The 22,980-nt window shown below is 38.6% G+C and overlaps 2 protein-coding genes across 10 annotated transcripts in view; one reads left to right on the top strand and one right to left on the bottom strand.

Moving 5' to 3' along the window:
• Window positions 1–22,980, top strand: part of LOC111252322 (vasoactive intestinal polypeptide receptor 2-like) — a 105,056-nt gene that overhangs the window by 42,114 nt on the left and 39,962 nt on the right. Inside the window, exon 1 of one of the 9 annotated variants that reach the window (XM_022810027.2) lies at window positions 9,685–9,723. The exons of the other annotated variants lie outside the window; for them this stretch is intronic. Within the exon in view, the coding sequence (XP_022665762.1) occupies window positions 9,700–9,723 (24 nt within the window). The 5' untranslated portion in view covers window positions 9,685–9,699. Of the gene's footprint in view, window positions 1–9,684; window positions 9,724–22,980 lie in introns of those variants that run through there. 9 annotated transcript variants of the gene reach the window in all.
• The window catches only part of LOC111252580 (cytochrome P450 302a1, mitochondrial-like), a 57,370-nt gene that overhangs the window by 14,004 nt on the left and 20,386 nt on the right, over window positions 1–22,980 (bottom strand). Inside the window, exon 3 of the mRNA XM_086978000.1 lies at window positions 10,833–11,012. Coding sequence (XP_086834126.1) covers window positions 10,833–11,012 — 180 coding nt within the window. The remainder of the gene's footprint in view (window positions 1–10,832; window positions 11,013–22,980) is intronic.

Here is a 22,980-nt window from a genome sequence, read left to right as displayed (position 1 = left end):
TCCTATGTGGCCAATTATAAATTTCATATATCCCCTTTAAAGTATTCAAAATAAATACGCATACACTTCGGTGTAATAGATTTCTCTGCAATTTTATAGTGAAGATCATGCCGCAAGCGGCACGTAAACATTTCCCATACAAATGCTTGCCGGGCTCCGACAATGCTACGTGTGTTCTGTTACACATTTTTACTGATTTTGAGTGAACAACTTTACCCCCATAGGCCAACCCACTCATTTCCACCATTTCATAAAGCTTCCAACTCCGGATTCATCTATTGCTGTGCTTGTGGGCATGCCTAAAATCGAGTAGTGCGTTTGAGCGCGCGGATATATACAGGATAGCGATTGAACTAGAAGGGAACTGTTGTTACCGTGAGAAAACCTGTAGCCATAGTTATAATAAGGGGACTAATTAAACTACAAATAACATTGATAAAAGTCATAATAGAAGTTCAGAACAGCGATGGCCTCAACTAACCGTGTGTTAAGGAAGAAGTAACGTTGAGATATGTGATTTTTTTGCGATATCGAACGTAAAGCTCCAAATATAGCAGTATACTGAATATAAGAAACGAAACAACTATGTGTCGTTGTTTGCTAGTTGGTTCGACAGAAAAATTAAAGGAACCGAGTTAGCTTAAAGATACGGTTTGGCCTAGTGAGTATGCGACTATATATGTTAAGAAAAACGTTCTTGATGCGCTACGTTGACGCTGTGAGCATTCAGGCTGTCGTCGCATGTAAACGAAATTTTAATAACCACGTTCGCATAGACCATCGCACAGGCCGGACAATATCACTGAGACATGCGTTACATTTTGGATAATCGTGGCCATGAATTACGGTCCGCCATCGATAATCATTTACCTTAAAATGATGGTCGATCGCGATAGTTCAGGAAACCTAATTTGAAATTGGTAAATCGACGCGCTTATCGTTACTACCAGCTTTAATTTTTCAAGACAGACACAATTTCTGGTCTCAACCGTGTTTGGGCCATTTAAAAGTACCTATGACCGACGAAATGTGAACACAGGAAGCTTGCCACAACTGCCCATGTTTTTTCAAAAGACAGATGTTTATGCTCTAGCATTATTGAATGGTTGACTGTTTCGCGGAAAATTTTTAGTGGCCTATATTATCCTACGTCATGTTATAGGGCTAAATGGATCAAGGTTGTAAGTGTTTTTGATTGATATTTTCTTCAAGCTACTTAATTAGGACCCTTTTAGGCCAAGGAATAAAAATGACGGACAAACACGCCAGCAGAATTTTCCTTTCTTGTATGTTTTCCTAATAGCAGCGTTAAGTAGATTTTGGCCTATCTAGCCTACACTGTTCCTAACGCGTGTACATGAATATAAAATTACTTCTACCTTCTGTTATCTGACATAACTCGATAGGGTAGTAGTACGCGCAGAATTCTAAGCGAATCTGTCAAGAAAAGAATACACTATGCCATACTGCGGTCGGCTTTTTCTTCACCCGATTTGTGGCCCGATAAATTCGACCAGGGAATAAAGTAGTAAATTAAGCAGGTCTTACGCATGTTATGAAACTTACTTATTCTTTTTATGAAAAAAAATCGTATCGTCAAGAAATCCAATCCACCACCAAATACACCGTGCTGCATCCCTCAATATTGTCCTTCAAGAAGCCTTTAAGTTCTACCACCCTTTGTGTAATACGTTTGTTTATTTTTGTATTTATGATCGTTTAAAATCGACTGTCTATGTCAATAGTCGAGACATTAAGCCATACGTGCAGCTCAATGGATAGAGGTTGTTTATGTTTTTTTTTCATAATATGTGCTTTCCATTAACGCAATTACTAATAGACTTTTATTAGACTCTGATTTATAGAAGCACCACAGAAAATCCGTTGTAGTTTTTATGCATTTAGCCATAGTGGAAAATCGGTCTTATGACTCAAGATAGCAATTCGACAATCCAGCGGCATAGTTTCAATGCATTCTATTGAACCTACACTTTCAAAGCAATTCGACTGAATGATCTAAGTATCGTGTGGTACATATCAAACATGGAAAAGGCCTGTCGCCTCTCTAACGCCCATTCGTTTAGGGCATCTTCGAGTTCACGGTTCCCGTGTGACTATATCCATCTCGAGTTCTGTACAGCATTCAATTTCGCCACCTATGGGACAATAGACGTCCCTAAAAGGGAAAATTATTCTATTTTTGCCTCAGTGAATATTATAGCTCAAGCTGTCACAACAAGCAATTTTAGCTGATAAACACAAAGCAAATGAACCTATTGCGCTGTTTATATGGATATAATAAATGTTACTATCGAATACTGGTTCAGGAAGTTGGCCGTCACCATGAAAAGAAGCACTATTACGAAGACAGTTTATATAGTCCTAGGTCCTGCAGACCTTTAATTGACCTTTTCATATCTTTCTGAATCCGCTTATTATAGCCATAAGCACATACGATGTACATTCAGCATTACGTGTTCTGTTGTTATGTGCACCAGGGTTTCATCAACCCCTAACCATTGTCCCAAAAGTCGCTATTCAGTCTCTCAAAATGTTAAACATCGCGATAATTAAATTTATACACCTTTTAAGAACTATACGATTCTGTAACATAAAACCTTTAAAATAATTTCGATAGTTAGCGCTAACAAGTCTTATGTTATCTGTGAGACCGATATAATCCAGGAGGATGTCTTTCCCTGATTTCGAAATGTACTTATTTTAGTATATTGCAATAAGTAAGAAAATTTCTCAAAATGCTCATTCCAGTCTACATAATAGCCTCTTAGAAACAGTAATGATAATCGGCTAACCGTACGATAGGGGAAAGAATACTGCACAAAGTGTGCCGGCTGATAGTTTAACAAACGAAATTTAGAAAACGAAAAACTTTTTCTCAGGAATTTTCCGTCTAACGTTGCCTCGGCAAGTGTCTACGTAGCTGAGAAAATGACTGTATCGGAGGACTAAGAAAACGGCGAGATCGTTCTTTGTCCGCGCGTTTCTTTATGGTTCGTCTGTATAGAGGCTTTACTCCGCATTCATATCTCTACAGGTTTCCGGGAGAGCTTCTGGGAAGGTGCTGAAGCATGTTCGGTCAGAACGGTATTGAATACATCAGTGTGCGACTTACGTAAACGTTGCCGCCAATATTTGAATCAAAGGCCACTTCGCTCGTACTCGTGGGAAAAAACGAAGTGCGATGTCGACTAAGTGTTAAGGCATTGGAAAGAATAGGATCTATGAAACACAGGCTATCATTCATATGTTGGCGGCAAATTAAACTGAACAAGCAACGTATCATAATTGGAGCTTTTCTGAGCAGTTCTGCATAGGGGTTTGCTGGTAACTGAGATGAGTGATATTCCAAACGATCTGTTCCTGTTGTGTTTTTTGATGGCCTGTTTACATCCTTTGTTTGATATGCTTTGTTTCAGCCGTTCTATTTTAAAATTCCCCTTTAGAGTTCATTTGTCCATGATTTTCAGACTTTTCAACTATATAACCTAACCGTTAGATGCATAATAACAGGCAGATGGTGTTTGTTAATCCTGGGGAGACGTTGTGATCCGCGCATTTTTCGTTTCGGTCTGGAAGTCGGCCGTCCAATGGAATGCCTAACAACGATACACGACATCAAACGTGGGATAATACAAAATATACAAAAATAGGAGTTGAACATTTAGGTACATCAATGTACGTTAGCATTATCAGAAGCAGTACCGAGGGTGTTACTATTATTATTGTTATTATTAAGTTATACATTGTTACCTGCGGAAACTGTTCACGGTAACAAACGATATTTATTTAAAAGCTAAACGATAATTTTGCATCTGTATCCTTCCGCCAGCCCACGTAGACCGGAAACCGCCCTTGATAAATCGCTCGTATGAAGATATGCATGAGAAGGGTAAAAAGAATAATCGTACATTGGCCTATTGATTAAGGCATTGCCCTAGTAAGGAAATGATTCATGTTAGCTCCACTTTTCAATTTGTATAATAAGTACTAAAGTTCTTGTTCAAGATATCATCAAAGTGGTGCGGAAAAAGCCGCCCAAACCTGCCTTAAAACTGGGTTGTTAATGCGTGATGGAAAGGCTCAATTACTACGTAGTTTTAGCAATAACTATATTGGACGACTCGCTCAATCGTCTCAAAATAAATCCGCCGTGTCGTCGTTTTCGTGGCGCACTGACGGCTCGGGTCCACTGGAGAAGCCCACAAACATCTAACAAGTCTGTGTGCACGTTACAACATGCACGCGTTAAGCAATTTCTTTACCTATAAGATGAACGACGACCAGATGCATCTATTTTGCCGCCGAAAGATGCCGTCGATGTAAACGCGCGTAAAACTAATATCTGGCTATACTTCTTATACTGGCTATACTTATGTATATATAATGGCTAATAGCTTAGATTTTCTTTCCCGATGCATACGAAGGAACATCTGAAGCCAGTGTACGTTAGGTCAGCACACCATGGAATCCGGAATGAACCATAGGTAGTGCGAAGCTCGAAAAACAAGGCCGCAGGAGCCACTTCTGCTTCGTCAGTAATGATTTGATCGATTCAAGCCTCTTATTTTAAAGCATATAACCCACATAATATATATGTCTGCCTTCAGGCACATACATATAAGCAATACAATATGGAAAATTGGTATGAAAAATACCACCGTAGTAGTAAGTTAAAATTGTTTCCGTATTATCTGTGTTGATATTTCAGTCACAATTTTGTATCCGATAATTGTTGTATTTTATTATTACCATTATTGTAATTATTATTATTGTTGCAAGTTTAAGTTAATTCTATAGTTCTAAAGTCAAAGTTGTACACTTAACAGGGCCACCGTCGTCTCGAAAGAAGGACCCTCACTCTTGTGAAACTGCAGCAATACTTAAGAAATTAATGCTTATGTATGAATTTCGATCCAGTTTAACAAAAAACGAAAAATTCTAGCTCCATAATTAGCATTTTCTTTTACGACATTAAACGAAGTTCATAACTTTTCTGAACAAACTTATATCGTACTTGATTTCTCTTCTGAAGCGTTTCGATTAACTACAGCAATTTTTTGAAAATATTCGAAAAGCATAGAGTTCGTTTGCCAGGGTACAGAGTTCACTTCGAGAAAGAAACAGCAGGGACTTCAAGATGTCGATGGCGGATCAGTGCTAGATATAAAATCGAGATTGGCATAGAGAGTAACCTAAACAGGTCCTCTAGAAACTATTCTATCCCACCTTGCAGAGATAGCGCCCAGGTTCCTGCGTCGTTTCCTATGGCTCCCGTAGTCGATTAATTCTGGCGTTCTCTACGCGGCGAAACGAGTTGGTCCACCAGAAGCAAGCACCTCCTATTAGAATGAAGCTGCATATTCAAAGTGCTATTAAACACCCGACTTCGATTTTATAGCGCATGGTTTTGTGCTGGCTTTGGCCTTTTCCATCGTGAAAACGGCAACTAGCATCCTTCTCCGCTGGAGCAGTTGCGTCTAAGGAGCAGTAAAGGGATCTCCTTGAACTGCTAAATAGATTGAAGTCGCTGAATACAGTGAGTCAGGTTGTCTTACAATAAAGAAAATGTTTGGAAACATCCTAACTTAAATAGGAAGAGAGACGGAAGGGATTCTTCTTACACACATAGTATGTTTTTAGGAAGCAAACTGGGAGCATTCAAAAAGGTTCTAGAAGAGGCGGAAAGGGGAAAAGTCCAAGCCGCTTAAAACTATACATTTTGTTCATTTAATTCTACTCGAAACTATAAAAAACTCTTCCCATAGTAAACATAATAGGGGTACATTGTGCCCTCAAAAGAAAATGTATTTTTTCATGCCTCTGCCGTAGGACCTCATCACGTTCGTAAGATTAGCAAGTGACCGCACTGGAAATGGATACATTTCGATTTATAATTGGAGCCCAGCCAAATTGTTTCAATGCTAAACAGCAGTGCCAAATTCGAAGCATTTATATAGATTTTATCTTACAGCACCTCTTGATTGTCTGCATAATACTAAAAGTGATCCCGATACGAATAGCTAAGGTTTCTTAAGTTGTTTCTATCGGTGGCTGATCACGCGACGTTTGCATTGAATCTGCATTACGAATTCATTTATTCATTAAACTAATATATATAAATATATATATATATATATAAATATATATATATATATATATATACGCGGTATGAACGATACAGAACATACATTTGAAACATGGCACATATTATCATCATGGTTAGAAGAAATATCCCTTCACTCTTCACATCTGCGAAATGTTAGCAAGCGTTTAGAAAGAACCTGATTAAAAACAATTTGTACTTTTTATTAATTATATTATCCGAAAGAAGATATTTCCTAATTAACGTATATTCAGATCCTGTTTTCATGTTCATCACATGGTTTAATTTGCAGCAAGCGATAAATTGGATATTAGCAAATAAAACTTAGTAGATCGTAAATTTCATCCATGTCGTACAGGCCCTGCTTGTGTTTCATACATATCATGACACTTTATACCCGTTGGTTGGACGAGAGTTTACTTATAGAAGAACAAAGCAGAGATCAACATAAATATATATATATATCGTATTACCTTGTCCGGAACTATTTAGCGGGTGTATAATTTTATATAACTCTTAAACTAGACTCCATTTTAGTAGAGAACAGTTGAAAGAAGTGTTTTTTTCACTTTTGTTTTCAATTTAGGATCATTAACTAATCGAGTGGCACTGAATAGTAGCCAAGTATATACCATTTAGTTCTAAAAATCAACCTTCAATAATTGGGTTTCCGTTTTCGGGACATGAGAGCTCTAGTGAAGTCCACCAACGATTGTTAAAGCTATTTGGCAAAAAGGCTTCCAACAGAACAATAGTTTGCTATTTGTGATAATTTTAAGAGCAAACATTGCGAAGTCAAAGATCTCAGAAAAGACTGGCTATATTTCAGGAGGAACAGCAAGTGGCTGTGATTCTAGAAGTTTTTGAACAAAACAGCATGGGCGTTACGTTTTATCCATATTCGTATTATCAAACTATAACGACACTCATGAAGATAATAACAAAAAACAGTATTACGTCTTTTACGAACTGGCCTAAAGGCTGACAGAAAAAGGTTTGGAACTATTAGTAGCAGTATTGCGTCTGGAGCTGCGCTGCCCACCAAGGATCAAACGGGACAATAGGATTGAGACAACTTCGGTTGTAATACCGCAGAGATTCGGCTGTTGGAGCAGGCTCATATTTGCAATAAATATAGGAGGCATTTCTTGGCACGAGATGTTCCCCGAAGATGAAATAGTCAAGGCCATTAAATATATGGGATCTCTAAAAAAACCTCCTAAATTGTTAAGCAGAATTCGACAGTACACAGAGTAATTCTCCGACAATAACATACGTTCTCATCGCCACGTTTCAGGCATGGCCCGAACTGAAAAAACGCAGACTAAAAAAAGGACCATCTTCTTTAAATTCAGATCCGGCCGGCTTTAATTGTTTTTCTGCATCAAAGAGAGACATAACTGAATTTGATGCAGTAGGTTAAAAAAAACACACGCAGCTATTGACAAACTTTCAGGACACTGAATTCAGCGTGCAAATAATAGAAGGGAGCACGTTTAACGAAAATTCTAGGTTCTACTCTCTATAATTTGAAAGTTATATTTTCTGCCATGCCTACTAAATAACTCCTGACACCCCAATATCTAGTACTTTTTTTTACTATGCAAGACATTTTATTTATTCAATTTATACCAAATATCTATATGAAACTCTAGTGTCAGCAGGCGACTGTGACAAAATTGAGGTTTTTTGTAATCTATGTGATAGTAAACATTACATATACGCGAAACTATTTTTTTTAGCATCTACTATCATCACTTGAAACAGTACTTGGCATTAGCATTCTATTAGGAGTCAATCTGCGCTCTTCTAAATATATAGAAATATATATGAATATGCTAAATAAAACCTACTGAGATGCATCGGAGATGCTATTATCTCTATATGCTTAGCTGACTATCGTTTTCGTTAGTTAAAATTATCGATGGACATACGTGTTTGCTGTAGATGTTATTGTGTACGGTCCCTGTAGCATAATCCGTTCTTAGATTTGGAGGATTTGTAAGACAAATAGGAAATATGGGGTTTTATGCATACTTATCGATAGATTTGGGCAGCATACATCGATCATGCGAGAGAAACGAGGTCGTACTTGCTGACCATCAACTAGTCGCCTTTCTCAGATTCAGTGATATCATAAGTAGTAAATTAAATGTAGAAAGGAAACGCAATAAGATGATAGAAGCAAGCTTCGACCGACAAGAGCCTGCGAGACGAATGTCTCAACTCAAGGCAGCGGTGAGACTCTGAGCTGTGACAATATTAGCGAATTGTTTGAAAACAAGCAGGCTTTGCTTCTTCTAGTTAATTGGTTGAGCAATTTTCGAAGTCGTGACAGTGCCCCCTTATTGTTGCTAGATGGGCTTAGTTTAGAAATAGATCAAGCGTTTTGCGTTCTGCTTTAATATGCTCAGTACCGGGGACGTCCTCTTAAACCTTTAACACTTAGTTTAGAAGGGTGAGCGTTAGACTCCCGCAAAAATGAACAAGAGTAACCCAGAAAGCGCAACTGGTATAAATTTTCCTTCAGCAGATTACCGTCAGTCACTAAGAATATTCTGAGAATTGTATGGGTTCTCTGATATATATGCATATGCCAAAAGTAGGCCAGATTCTGAATGAGTGTGTGTGGGTGTGTAAGGTAACCTCAGAAGTTCGCCTAGTTCATAGATACTTGACTGTTGAAGTATCCGTTTTAGGGCTAGAACCTCGTTAGCAAAAATTGTGTCTGTCCGCTCCATACAACTACAATTAGGGGATTTCTTAATGTGGCTTAGAAATTAAAAAGATATCGAATGTGGCCTACTATTTGTTAAGGTTGCATTGGAATTGATGACAATCAATACAAAGGTGCTTTCAAATGGTAGACACACCAAAGTTAGAGCATTTTTCCTCAAGTCAAACATTTCGTCAGTTCCTTCGTTTCGATTTGTTTCAAGCAATAGTTGTTCAAGCTTTTAAATATTGAAATTTATATATATATGTCTTATGCATGGCATACTAAAGGACACGCTTCTTGTGCCTTATTGGAGCGGGGCTGTGGCGTTTGTATAACTATGGAAAAAACTGGTTTGAATAGATTGAATAAAGCGTCATGTTGACAACGTGTCACGTCGGGCAGTGACTCAGCTAGAAACTTTGGCTATCGTACCTTAAGCTCCGAGTCGACGAGGGAAAGGGTTGATTTGACTCTCGCACTCAATCACAGGCTCGGGAATCCCTCAGCCCCAGACTCTCTCCTAAAATTCTGTTGCCACCTGTAAGTCTACATCTTCTAGACATGGAAAAGCTGTAGAGTAAGAGCGCTCATCAAGAGAAGTTCTTCTTCGGGAGGACCGCAGGTGTGCAAAGAGTTTAGTAGTGAGCCTTCAGGTGGCCTTCATGTGTGGACAAGAGTAGAAACTGCCGCAAAGATTCTTTTAACGATGCCAAGTAAGCTAGAGAACAATGCTATGCTTTATAGACAACTGTACATTTAGAAAAGGTGATCTACAAACATACATATCATATAGATACTAACAAAAGTGATCGAGACTTTGTAGTTTTGGATACGATAAGAGGCATTTACTTTAAAAATGGATTCCTATGTCAGTAGCCAGGTAAGCGCATTTTAGGTCCTAAAACTTTCTCTAGCACCGTTGTAGTTAACGGGGCAAAAAACAATTAGCCATAAAGGTATTTTGAAATAAAGCCATAAATAAAGGCTTAATTTTGAAGGTGGCTTGTCCTAAAACTTCCAGAAAGGATTTAGTGTACAGAACACGGGGGATGGGAGATTGACACGCACGAATTAAAAGCCTGGCTTATCCGAAAAAGTACGTACGCCAAGCCGGCACTTTGCAATAAAAAGTATTATGCAAATTAGCGCGAAGACAGCTAATATTTTGTGTCTTTTAGTTTCGGAAATGTATAACTAGCACCTGCAGCGTTATGCTCTTGAGGTTTTCCTGCTTCAAATGCTAGCCACACTTCCACACACGCGAGGCTTTATACGAGTTTCGAATAACATATTAGATATGTTAAATTATATATGTTAGCTACCTATATAAATGCGATGTACAACATGCGACAGACATTTTGCCCTAGTTTATTAGGGATGAAAATCCGTTTATCTAGATTTTACAGGCATCTATTGCTGATTGACTTTGAGACATTAAGTAACGTAATTACACAAGGCGCATGCACACCTACACCCTAACAAAAAATGCTCGTCTTCGATGAAAAATGACAGCGTACGAATGAGCTGTTGGTCGTATGGAACGCTTCACGTACAAGTCGATCTTCTTTTTTATTCGAAGCCAAAATCCTCTAGAATTCGCACTTCAGTAATTTATTGATTTTGCAGTTAGTTAGAACCACTTATCGTCTATTCTTACCGCCAAGTGGTGCTTTCAGATGCATAAAGTGGCAAGATATACCACGTAAGAGTCAAAGCGAGCGTGGTAACTTTTTGAAACACAACTCTCCCACACCGAACGTATAATCAGCAATGTCTAAATCGGGAAAATGTCGGGAGATATTTTGCCGATTTAGACATTGACAAAAGGGCGGGTTTAAATAGATGAAAGTCGTTCTTACGTTCTCCTTGCTAATTTTGTTAGCAGTCACATTAAAACTCGTTAGATTATATAAAGTTGACAAAAAATTGATAGTATCTACTAAGGATAAGTTTCTCGACGATCGAATGGTTTTCCGCGTCGTAACTTACGTCTGGCACTATCGAAATACGCAGCGAGACCAGTCAAGAGATGCTTTGATAATAGATATTGATTTCTTCTTATCGGACAACGTCTCTGCACATTAACCTTCGAAACGCGTTGTGGTCCAGGTTCGAACCCGAGCATAGAGTACAGTTTGTTTTGAGCTGATAGAGTTCCTAATGGTGGTCCTGCAAAACAAAATAGAGAAACATAGCTTTGTGGAAGGCCTTGAGAACTCTTAGTGTTATTCTTTACGGTTGTAGTATGATTTGTGTTGATGAGACGTAATCTAATGGTCCTATCTCTCAATGTCAGTATCGCATGCATGATTTTTTTTTTTTTTTTGCTGATTCGGGCGTCCAGTTGGCCTGTCTGCCTGCAATTTCATTTTCGCTAGTGACTTTTCTCAACAATGAAAACCGGGACTCCGATGTTGGCCATTGAGGAAGAGACAAAGTTTTAAGTTTGTCAAGGAGGAGGGACATTTGCATACATTTTTGTGTTAATTTCATATTTATTGAGAGCAATTTGAGCGTATCTTAGATCACTAAAAAGGAAACAAGGTTTATCGTGTCGATGAATATTAGTTTTTGACCGAATATCGAATCCTTTTTTTGTACAAAAAATCCTGGTCCAAAGTTATGATCAAAATTAACGTGTATTTCTAACTCTAAACGTATTTTAAGGCCAAGGTTAGTTTCGCGTAGTTCTGTTATTTGTAGCAAAATCTGGTATGCGCCCATCAATAATATCCAGCTCTCTATTACATGATGTGGGAGGTGGGGGCATTCGAGGTCACCTTGTCTGAAGATCGACCACGTGCCGAAGCGATCTTTTAATAAAGCAGCGACGTTATCTGGTAGGCTGAGGGATGGACCGTTTTGCTTAAACCATATGTCTTGTGAACCTTTTTCTAATGATTTGAGGGGCAACAAAATCTAAGGTCATATCCTAGGGAAAATAAAGTTTATAACTTTGACGGAAAAAAAAGGACAAATGGTTCCTCCGGCTTACATGACGCTCCACATAGTAGTTTCTTTGGTATGTAAATTCCTTTCGTGGATAGTCTAAAATTCTTGGCTTTCAACGATATACAGCTGGTACACAAACTTAAGAAAAACATCCTTGTCGCGTTTCAGAGACAGGGCTGGATGTATGCAAAAAAGTAGCAAAAAACTGAGCGAAGCGAGTAACTGTCACGAAGAAGGTCAGTTAATTTATGCAGAATCTTGAACGTATAAAGTTTGTATTTAAGAAAGACGTATGCAAATATATTCAGTTGTTTTTGGTGCGGTCGTTTTGAAGTCGCTCCCGACCAGATGGCCGTTCTTTTACGGCCATTTGCTAAAGCTCACTCGTATTGTATCATATGCGCTGCAGCTGGTTGTTTTATTTTGCTACCTTTACGGCTGTGAGTGATTCATGTATATACGACCTTATCGGCGAATTTGAAAACTATTAGTTATCTTTAGGAAGAAGAAGAAATGTATAACCTACTCTAGAATCACCTTTGGCTCGGAAAGGATTAGTTTGAATCGTGGTGGTAATGAAAATTCCCCGCGTAATTTAAGGCAAGCCTTTAAACTTATCTAGTAGGTACTATGGGCTTTGAAAATTGGCTTCTAACCACAGAAATGATCTATTCGGTTAGTGATTACCAAACTGGATCGTGTATTCATCCAGACATGCACGATGTCGACAACAGCAAGATGGCCATTCTCAGCTACGCATCGATTCATCAAATTTCTAAAACGTTTGGGTACGTGTCTCGCGTAGCTAAAACGCACTTTGCAGTTCCTGCAGCAGATTCAATCACTTCTTGTCAGAGGAAAGCGGTCCTGCACACACGAATTCATGTGTAGCTGAAAAGGGATGTTCTAATATTGTAAATATCTAACTATTCTGAAGACAATTATTTTTACAAAATACCTCGTCGCTCATCGCTCTCTTCGTACTGGAGTAGTTTCTACTTCTATCCTCGACATCCGAAACAGAATCCAACTATGTACAGTGTACAGCCAACTACTAGTGAGCCAAACGTCAATATAAGCATGGGCTTCATTGGTTCTGCATCTTTGTTGACATCGACGCGTATTCCCGAGGCACCATCAAGTGGAAGGCCACCCACAGCTCAATGCACACTTGAAGAATACCTCCACTTGATGAACGTCTATATTTTGAGATAAGAAAAATAAAAAAATAACTTTCTTTGAAGTCACATATACTACGTAATATGTGTCGTTGATAGCACTCGAAGCAATGCCACCTGACGAAATAGTAGCAATGAAGTAAAACGATGCTATGCTTCATGACAAGCATGTTTCCAACGACTAGACGCATTTTCAGGCCAACTGCGCACGATATCAGAGATACCGTCTAAATTATATGTCATAAATATGAGATATCCGTTTCTTCGATGCATTTGCACTTCAGAACTTATTGTTAATTATATAGGAATTATACATTATATAGGAGAAATGATCTGTTTAACGGTCAGCGCACCTGGTAAAGGATATGATTGTGTCAACTATTGCTGTTAACGTTCGAACCGTTGGCGTTGTACTATCGTATGATAACTGGTGCTCATGGTAAGCAAGAATACAACCAAAAAGATGATCGAGTCAACCTGCCATGCCCTATGTATAACTTCTAAAATTGCTTACTAAAAATCGTCGTTTGACACTTTATTTCGGTAAATACATCAAACCGAATCAACAGTATTATATCATTGACCTGGTGACTGTTCAATATAAACATTAAGAATTAAAATATTGAGAAGAAAAAAAAAAAAGCAATTACGAGGCAGATCAAAGTGGCGCGCTTCTGAGTGTCAAAATAACAGTAACAGCATTTTTGAGTAAATATTTTTTACTACGAGTATTTCGCAGCAGACAGCTGATTTGCTAGCCTGTCAATTGGTAGTACATTTTTCGAGAATGTTTTTTCGTGCTACGTATAATCAAAGCCTCGGGAATTGACCACGACCACATAACGGCCGTAACTGAGTAAAGAAACATAATTTAAAGCATATTTTTTATGCGGCGTCGCTAATGTGGATGCTTTAGGCCGTTGATCGGCAACTGAGCCGAAAGGCACCCGACAATCAAACCGTATACATTCATTGTTTCTTAAATTGGGTTCATTCGCTATATTTGCACATATATAATTATATCAAGTGACTGGAAAGGCGTGCTAGGTTTTCCATTGGTTGGTTATTGCCAATCGACTGTTTTACCAACTACATAATGATCTATCCATAGCTTGTGGCTGTGCTAACTTAGCTCAGTTAGTTTGACACTACCGCCATTTTGCCATTCAGTCAACATCGAGCTAGACCCTAAGATGACGGTACCCCATTCACAACCGCAAAGAAACATTGTAGAGTAATTAGTTCAATGATAAGAAACGTAACTCAAAATATAAGTAAGCTATATATATATAAAGATATGTTTATGGAACTCATTTTTCATCAGTCCTATTGCTTGTACAATGTAAGCCAAAGTAATCGGAAATAATTTAAACGACTTTTGTATTTTCCTACATACAGACTGGATCTAGCAAAGAATATTGTGATAAAATAACCCATTTGCTGTATGATACTGTAGCTTGCATATTTAGGCTCATCATTTAATACCGAATCTGCAAATTGCATTGCTTGAGGAAATTTATCTACGCCAAGAAACGTTATCGAACTTTAACGAAATAGAAAGAAAAACTATTCATTGTTGTATCTGACAAAAGTTCAAATAAATGAAAACTTCCAGTTTGACGTCCGAGACCGCCGTTGCGTAACACATCGCACTGCAGGCCCCCTAACACGACGAGCGTTCTCCACTCCGAACATCCAACATAGAACTTACACTTACTATTGACGCTCGTAGCATTATCATTACGAATGTTTGCCCATTCTTTTTGCAACGAAGTTAGTAATACAGGGTTCATCATTGGCCGCGCTTCCTGATATCGCCGACGGAGCGGGTGGTACGATGCACATAGAAAGATGAAAATTGTATTTGTTTTCTTAAATGTTGATACAACTGCAAAATTATTTCCTCCGCCACATAAGTTGCTGAAAGGCGAATCGAGCTAGAATGTAAGTTGACCTGAAAAAGTAGTTCAAGTGAGATAACTCTACCAAGCTTTAAAGTTAAGAGCAATTACTATATTTTTAGCTTGCCTGGTTTCCCTGTATCTCATTTTTGTCTTAAGAGCCTTAGCTAAAAACAAAGCACATGAGAAACAGGTACTTTAGTGTTGTTCAGGCTGCTCTTCTGAAGCCCACGTTGAAATGACCCGACACTCGTACGTTATATCTTGGGTAGTATATTTAATCTACACACAACAGATATTCGTAGTACATATATTAAGGGCACATTGAAAAACTACTGAAAACAATATAGGTGTTCATAATAGCTTGTTGGCTTTTCACAAGGTTTCATTATAGTTTGCATATAAATCTGGTAATAAATAATAAAAAAATATGGTAATTAACTTGAGGCTTCCGTTTAAACGCTTGGCTGAAATATGGGCTTGTTTTGAGCCGACAATGGAGCAGATAAGCTATATTGATATATTAGTGAGTTCAGAGGTTCAAGTTCCGCAAATTGAAAAAACGAACTTTTTTTAACTACTTCTTAAAAGCTCTAACCCGCTACATTCACGGACAAGTCAGCTTCTGACTTGATTTTGTTCGCACCAATAGAGCGCATTGATATAAATAGTATGCTATAAGGACTCAGACATTGAACTTTGCTTGCTTAATTTTAATCCGAAGTCTAAATCAGTCATAGTTTGCCTGGCCTGCAAACATTTGATTGGCGATAGATACTCCCTTTTCGAAAACAACTGAGATGGTCAAAAGTGGCCTTTTGATTATTTCGGATGAATTGCGGAGTGATCTCTTTCTGATTACTGCCGTGAATCTCCGGGTCTGTTCCATGAGAATGTTTTTTTTTTATATTCTTTGCTAGCCTCGCAGAAACATAGACCAGCGTTAACTACTGATCTTAAGAAACTTAAAAAAAGTTTGCCGTTTTTAGTATCCGTGGGAGTGAGTCAGGCGTAAAGGCATTCTAGGTCGATTTTGCAATCCTGTTATAGAATAAATTCGTTCTTTTCTAGGGCCTAGAATAGCGGATAAACGCATTTCGTCTATGGCAAATGGCCCATCAGAATAAGCTTTAAAGAATACTTCTCACTTAACCAGAAGAGAACTGATGGTGTTCTAATTAGATGACATAAAAGTCATATATGTCAGGTATTTTGGGCTGCGTCAAGTCGTTGGTGTCATCTAAGGTTTCACAGTAATAGATGTGCTCTGTTGGAGCTATTAGAATTTCTTTATTCAGGTTTGAGTGCTCTGAAGATGAATGGAATACAATTGTATTATGATTAAGGCCAATCAATGCTGTAGGCGACGTTTGACGTTTCGAATATGGCGGCACCTGACCTAGGTGGACAAGCATTCATATCGTGGCCGATACCGGTAAATTACACATGTCTGAAAAAAGCAGACGTTTACTCGCATATAGCTTTTACATAGACCAATTGAAACAAACACACACTCAATATTGTACTGTGTGCGCCGATCTACTTTTACTATTACTGAAGATTTTCCTGTGTTCCTAGTTGTACTCGACATAAACCACTGTGACATCCACATATAATGTTTACTAAATTCTTAGCGACGGCGAATACAGCATCAGATAGGTCTTGCGCGGATGGCACAAGTACTCGGATCCAATTTGCTAAAGTGACTTTCGGTGTGCCCGTCCCTGTGAGTCTTAGTGGACCATCAACTAATGGTAACCTTCGTCTACCCGTAACACCGAAAAGAGCCTTAACGTCCAATCAGCTGCAGAAGACTATGTAGTTCGTTGCTGTTTTTACGTAAGAGGCTGGCCGAAAACAGACAATGAACAGCTCTGACATCACTAAGCAGCTGTACCAACAATTTAACGCTACCTCTAACAAGTGGGCAACTTCCTTGGCAAGCTATTGTTGAAAACCAATGGAACCCATATGATTTCCGCTTATTAGACGATGTGTCTGGATGACGCGAGCAAAAGTTCCGAAGCACTATATAGCTCTTTTATGATACAGAAATGTGTTTAGCGATTAGCGAAATCCAGTATATTGTATAGTCTCTATGAAACTGTGATACATTATATTTGTCACTGACTTAGGGCTTTTTTGTTTGTTTGAAGGATGTTTTGATATCTTTTTTTGATTGTTACGAAGAAACATCAGACTATATAGAAGAACAAAACGAAACAACTACGTTTGACTCTGACTATAAACGTTAATAGATGACGGAGCTGTCCGGATGAGCAGAGCTTTTCCAAGATTCGAAATTTGTAATGTTCGATAATGATCAAAAAAGTCGTGTTCGGTAAACACAGTCGATAATCTCTTTATCTATATCGTAGAAAATTTCGTTTCTCGATCATTAGAAGGATTAAAGGAGGTTCATCCTTTGCGACTGAGTCTCGACTTAGATATGCCGCTTCATTAGTTGGTAGGCGTATGCATATCATTTCTTAATGGATATAATATATAAACTATTCGTATCATGGTCTTAGCGTAACATATATTTTTCAAACGGCCTTAAGAGGTTTTATCTTTTGTAGCCATGTGATCTAGCCCACTCTTTAACAACCTGTTCATCGAATAAGTACAAACTTAGAGTTGAACTTGGCAAGTTGTATTACGCAGATTCATTGGGGTTGATAGCACAAGGTATATATACAAGGCACTTTAAAGGGAGATACATATTTTGGGACGTTGACGGCAGCTGAAGCCGGTTATCGACGCTGATAAAAACCCGGAGTCGGTAGCTGAGACACGCTATTTGATAAACTTCGCTTTGCTAAGGAAATCACTGGATAAAATGGAAATTTTAATTGAAATACTAATTACGTAAAATTGTGAGGGTAAGGAACGAAAATTTTAATGTATTTTTTTTGTCAATAGAGATCAACGTTATTTAGACTTATCTGCAACGTCCAGCTCAACAAAATTAATATTTGTAATTGTGGTTATATTGATTCGGTCCACTCATTAGAGTTGATACTAGAAGTAAGTAGTCTCTTGGCTCACCATTCGCTCAGAGAAATTAGCAGGATATCAGCTACGTAGGATATCAGGATAAAAGCGTTTTTTCGCTATGTTCCATTAATTTACTTTGGCTTCATTCCTCGTATTGTATTAACTCTTGCGTTCGGGTTGAGAGGCTGAATTTAGATGAAAGGTAACGACCCATTTTCTTTATATCTGGAAAGATTTTCATGGCAACATTGATGAAGAGAGGTGGCGGCCCCAAAAGATAGAGTTCATATTGTCACTCATTTATGAATATGTATGCGGGCATTCTTCTGTTAGACTTTTACAACAAATAGCGTTAACTGATGTCTTAGGTATTTTTTTTTTATAGCGGGTTATTAATTGTTCAAGGCGCGCCCTTGGACATGGCACTGGGATAACCAATAAAACTTAGCGATATTTTACATTTTCCAAACTCTTACGCAAAGTGAACGCTTCCAGACCGTCCGTCTATAACATTTCTCATTCGAATTGCTGCGACTTAACTTGATGTTATCAATGTAGGACATACATCTACTATATCACTGAAAATCAATGTTGTGTATTTTGGTAACGTAATTGATTTTAAAGTCTCTTGTCTTAGAAACGAACCCTGCAGCGGCATGTAGTACGAAACATGCTTAATCAGGCCCAGCGAAGGTTAGGCCACATGTAACAGGCCGCAAACAACGGCATCAGGCAACAAGTTTTTCTTGTTCAAAGCAATAGAAGAAACTATTATTACGATCGAGCTTTAGATCAGGTCAGTGAAAAAACATTAGGACAATAAACCCATCGAAATATTAGCTCTATTGGCAACGACAACTGGTATTTTTTTACTGGAACTCGCAGGGCAAGTTCAGCATAAAAACTTTTTGGTCGTGCTCGACAGTACCGTCTTGAAATTCTACCTCTTCCAAGCTACTATGAGAGCACTTTGGGGGTTCTCGACAATATGGGCAACATTTGCGAAGTAGCTAATAGTTCACTAATAGCTAATAGGTCACCAGGGTATACGTGATGACCATAAGCATGTATATAAGCTAACTATTTTAGCTGTTCTCCCCGCCGCCCTGTCATCGGTCAAGATTTTTCGAGAATATAAACCCCGAAAAAATTAGGTCCACGGAAGAACCTAGGCGCATTCATACTTGCTTTACATTTGGCAAAAATTGCGTTGCATTTTATTAGTGTACTGGACGTATTATGAAAGAAAATTAACTCACGCTAAGATTAATCAATTCAGCTTTTACGATATCGTTTTATCCTTAGTTTTTCCTTCAGTATAGCGTGTTCCGACTTTAACTGACGCATAGAGGGCGCATCCGTCAGTTAGATTGTTCTACGGTGAAAGCACTTCTCTATGAGCTCACACTTCGGACATCTTTCATCCGTCCTTTCAAACCAGCTGGGTATACTAATAACGTTTCCCAAGGTTGATACTTCTGAATCGATCTGTGGATTTAAATTTATTAAGTCTGTCCTACAGCTGTTCCTTCTTCTATATCGTTTATGTTCAAGAGAACCTACGACAGATGTAACGACGAATAAAATAAGAAAGTCCATAAAGCATAATCATACGAAATATTCATAGTCGAAAAATCCAGAAATATTTATCGTAAATTTGACGCCCACGTTTTTTTCGATTGCAACTACAAGTGACTTTATCATTATGGACTTCTCAAAGACAAGTATTAAGGGTATCATTGTGTCACATCTATACGTTCACTCGGGACCAAATAGCCACGGCTGATGTTCTCGCCGGACTTAAAAGTTTAACGTCTTAAGTTGATAGAACTAGTCATCCTTATCAAATACACACGAATGCTTCGTTTCCCCGTATCGATCGCGATACTTTTACGAAAATGGGTAGCCCGTTTCGTAAACCCGTACACCCTTTTGAAGAAACTTGTCGCTAGTGTGTACCGATAAACATGCTTTACTGATGTAAGCAGGTAAACATTGCTTTTTACTACAAATATAGAAGCCAGACGCGTTGCCTTATAAGGTGTTAAGTTATATCAGTGATAGTTATATTCAGCCATATGGTTAAAGACTGCCTGGCAATAGAAGGGCAAAGGCGAACCAATCTGCCAAAAGTAGAAATAATATGCATTCGACCGGGTTTGTTCCGGCTCAGGCCAGAGAAACACGTGAGAAGGAGCATTTCTGAACAGCGTTTAAGCTTGTTCGCTTCTTCGCCATAACACTGGCGAAACGTTTTTGTAGGTTGGTGACAAGTACAACTTTCAAAAGTTTTCTTTTGCTTCTTTCCCAAATATAAGATAACTAACAAAGCCGAGAACTTCCTTTTTTTCCATCAGAGGTACGTACTCGCTACCGACAAGAACTATATTGACGTGCACCTTATCGCTGCCCATGACGCCTATCGGAGTTTTTTGAGCTTACTTTTTTTTACTTATGATTTAGGATAGGTTCATTTATATCTGTCGCTTCAAATTAGAATCAACTCAGGACTGACGCTTCTCCTTAGTCGCTTAATCATAGGCTTGACCACTAAGGAAGGCCACTGACGTCAGATAAATTTGATCATGCAATACTTGAGAAATTTAAAACTTGATTAAGGTTGTTCTAACATGCTTCACTGAATAAATTTCTTGAAGACTAAGCAATATAAGATTACTGTTTATATCACAAAAATTGTATAATGTGTCTAGAAAATAATGCTTTATTCCGTAGCTACACACTGTAACGTACGAACCATTATGATGAGATAGCTCTGAGTGTATACATTCTTCTAAAGTTGTTCGAAAACGTAAATTGCGCTCATTTCAATTGAACGATTTACAGTTTAACGATTACTGACTGCTAAGCCGTTAGTCATTAAATACAATAAATTAAAGCTTCGTTTGAATTCTTCATATCGGCATGGGTCATCTTACTAAGTTACTCAGTTAAAAAATATTTGTTTCATTATCCAAGTATCAGAATAGGAAGTCTGAGTCTGGCGCCACAGAGGTGCGAAGCACTACTCCTTACACGATGGAGGGAAGTGCCGGCAAGTACAGATTCTCTTTAATGGCAAAAACGGTCTTAGCAATCGGTGCGCGCTAAAAAGGATATAGAGGGTAACGGATGTCAGAACCAACGGAACTCACAAGACTAACGCTACTTTTGTCTTTACCTTGGCCACCCCACGCAGACTTACTTGCAGATTACTAAAATAAGCGGATGCAGAAGAAACCATGTTGTGGCAGGGGATGCAAGCAAATCAAACAATAGATACACCCTGCCTATGATTACACAGAGTAATAGCATATATCATCAGGCCACCTGGAAACAAATCAATGAGCTGAGCTGCCGCGTTACATAAACGTTTTCGATTCATTGAAACCTCCAAAAATAAATCATCTATGTCTATACCAGAGTATGACCTTAATTGCACGTTATTCAGATGTGTAAATCTTGTCGAGACCAGACCTAAGACTCTTTTATCTAAAATTAACATAAACATGTTTCGCGAGCTAACCAGGACTCGATGAATTTGACGAAATGGTCACTTTTTACCGACCTCTTGCCATTTTGTAGCATTATATGTACTCTAAAATGTCACTAATGTTATTTTTTCACAACGTGCGTTTGTTTAGTGAACTGTGTGACCACCATGTCTACTAGATTGGATCTTATATATTCTTATTTTATAAAATTAGATTCTTGTCTTGAAAGCACGTTAATGTATAGAGTCCGGAGTCCACCAAAGAATTGGCCAGTCCCCTTAACAGGTTTTTAGATATCAGAGGTAGCTACAGAGCGAAACCGATGGTCTTTAATCTTCGTGAGAAGCACAATCTTTCAAGTATCTGCATTTACAAAGTTTATCTTACTGTGCCCTTTTCCCTTCGAACGTTCTACTCTGTGCAGTTTTGCCGATTTCTCAGCTTATACATTGCATGCAAGTGGGGGTGCGCGAATCAAACTGGTATGAATTCTGACGTCTAGGTATATCGAGTGTTCCGATCGGATCAGACGCCTCTGTAAGTAGGTGACGCTGGTCAAGATCACGGATAATTTTGCGAAGCGAAACGCTTCTCATCCACCAAGGCTGCGGATCCACCTTAAATATTCTAGAGAACTACTGCGAGTATCGACATGTATATCATGACAAGACATCGACGCAGCCTACTTCTAGTGTACGCATCTCACTGTGATAAGTCCGGGAGCGACAGGTGTCGACATCACCAGAGCGGAAGTAGGGCCTACAAAGAAATTGGTCGGACAGCAATACGAACGGAATACTACGTAGAAGCATCATCAGTAAATGACTTTCATTGGCTGCAAGCGAGGCCAGGCTAGAAAGGGCGGAACATTATGGACAGTGGACGGTGCCGGATTCTTCCATATCCCCAGATCTACAAACATTTCCCGCATTTATGAGAATAGACGCTACAGTCCTTAGATGTTACATAATGGTCCTAACGCTGACTAGGTCCTAGGGTTACCGTTGTTACGCGAAGAACCGAGACAAGGATCTGGGTTGTCGCAATGTCACAACGGACACAGAACGTGAAAACCATCCCCTGTCAGAACTAGTGGATATTCGAGAAGAGACGACTTGAAAAGGAGTCTTCCAAGTCAAACAACTACCAGCTGAAGCGACTTAGAATGGGTAACATCTACTACAGATGCGTTATGTATTCAGCTACCATTGAGTTAGAGATAACAAAAGAAATAAACTAAACATAGCTTGCGAGTTGTTCATGATTTGGTCGAGAATAATTCGTCTCTAGTCGTATCGAGTAGTCCGATATGTCACGCGAAGCACAGATCTCTATAGACATACTGACAAAGAACCTAAATCCTATTTATAGTAGTCGTACCTTAGCAGACGAGGCAGACAAACTCGAATAACTTCGAAAAACTAAGGCGGCACCCTCAGTTCAAAAAAGTCACTATATTCAGTTTTTAGCAAAGTACGAATTAGTACTTTTTCGCGTAAATTACGAATAGTTTACACAGATGTTAATTGGATAAGAAATGTTCATTGCAAAAGATCATTTCATTTATTCCTTATTTTCATACGCGCACACAGTATCAGTGTTGAAATACATCTTACCA

Source organism: Varroa destructor, unplaced genomic scaffold (genome assembly GCF_002443255.2).
Source record: "Varroa destructor unplaced genomic scaffold, Vdes_3.0 BEIS01000001.1, whole genome shotgun sequence".
Lineage (NCBI taxonomy): Eukaryota > Metazoa > Arthropoda > Arachnida > Mesostigmata > Varroidae > Varroa > Varroa destructor.
Note: the sequence above shows the minus strand (reverse complement) of the source record. Positions and strands in the feature narration are given on the sequence as shown.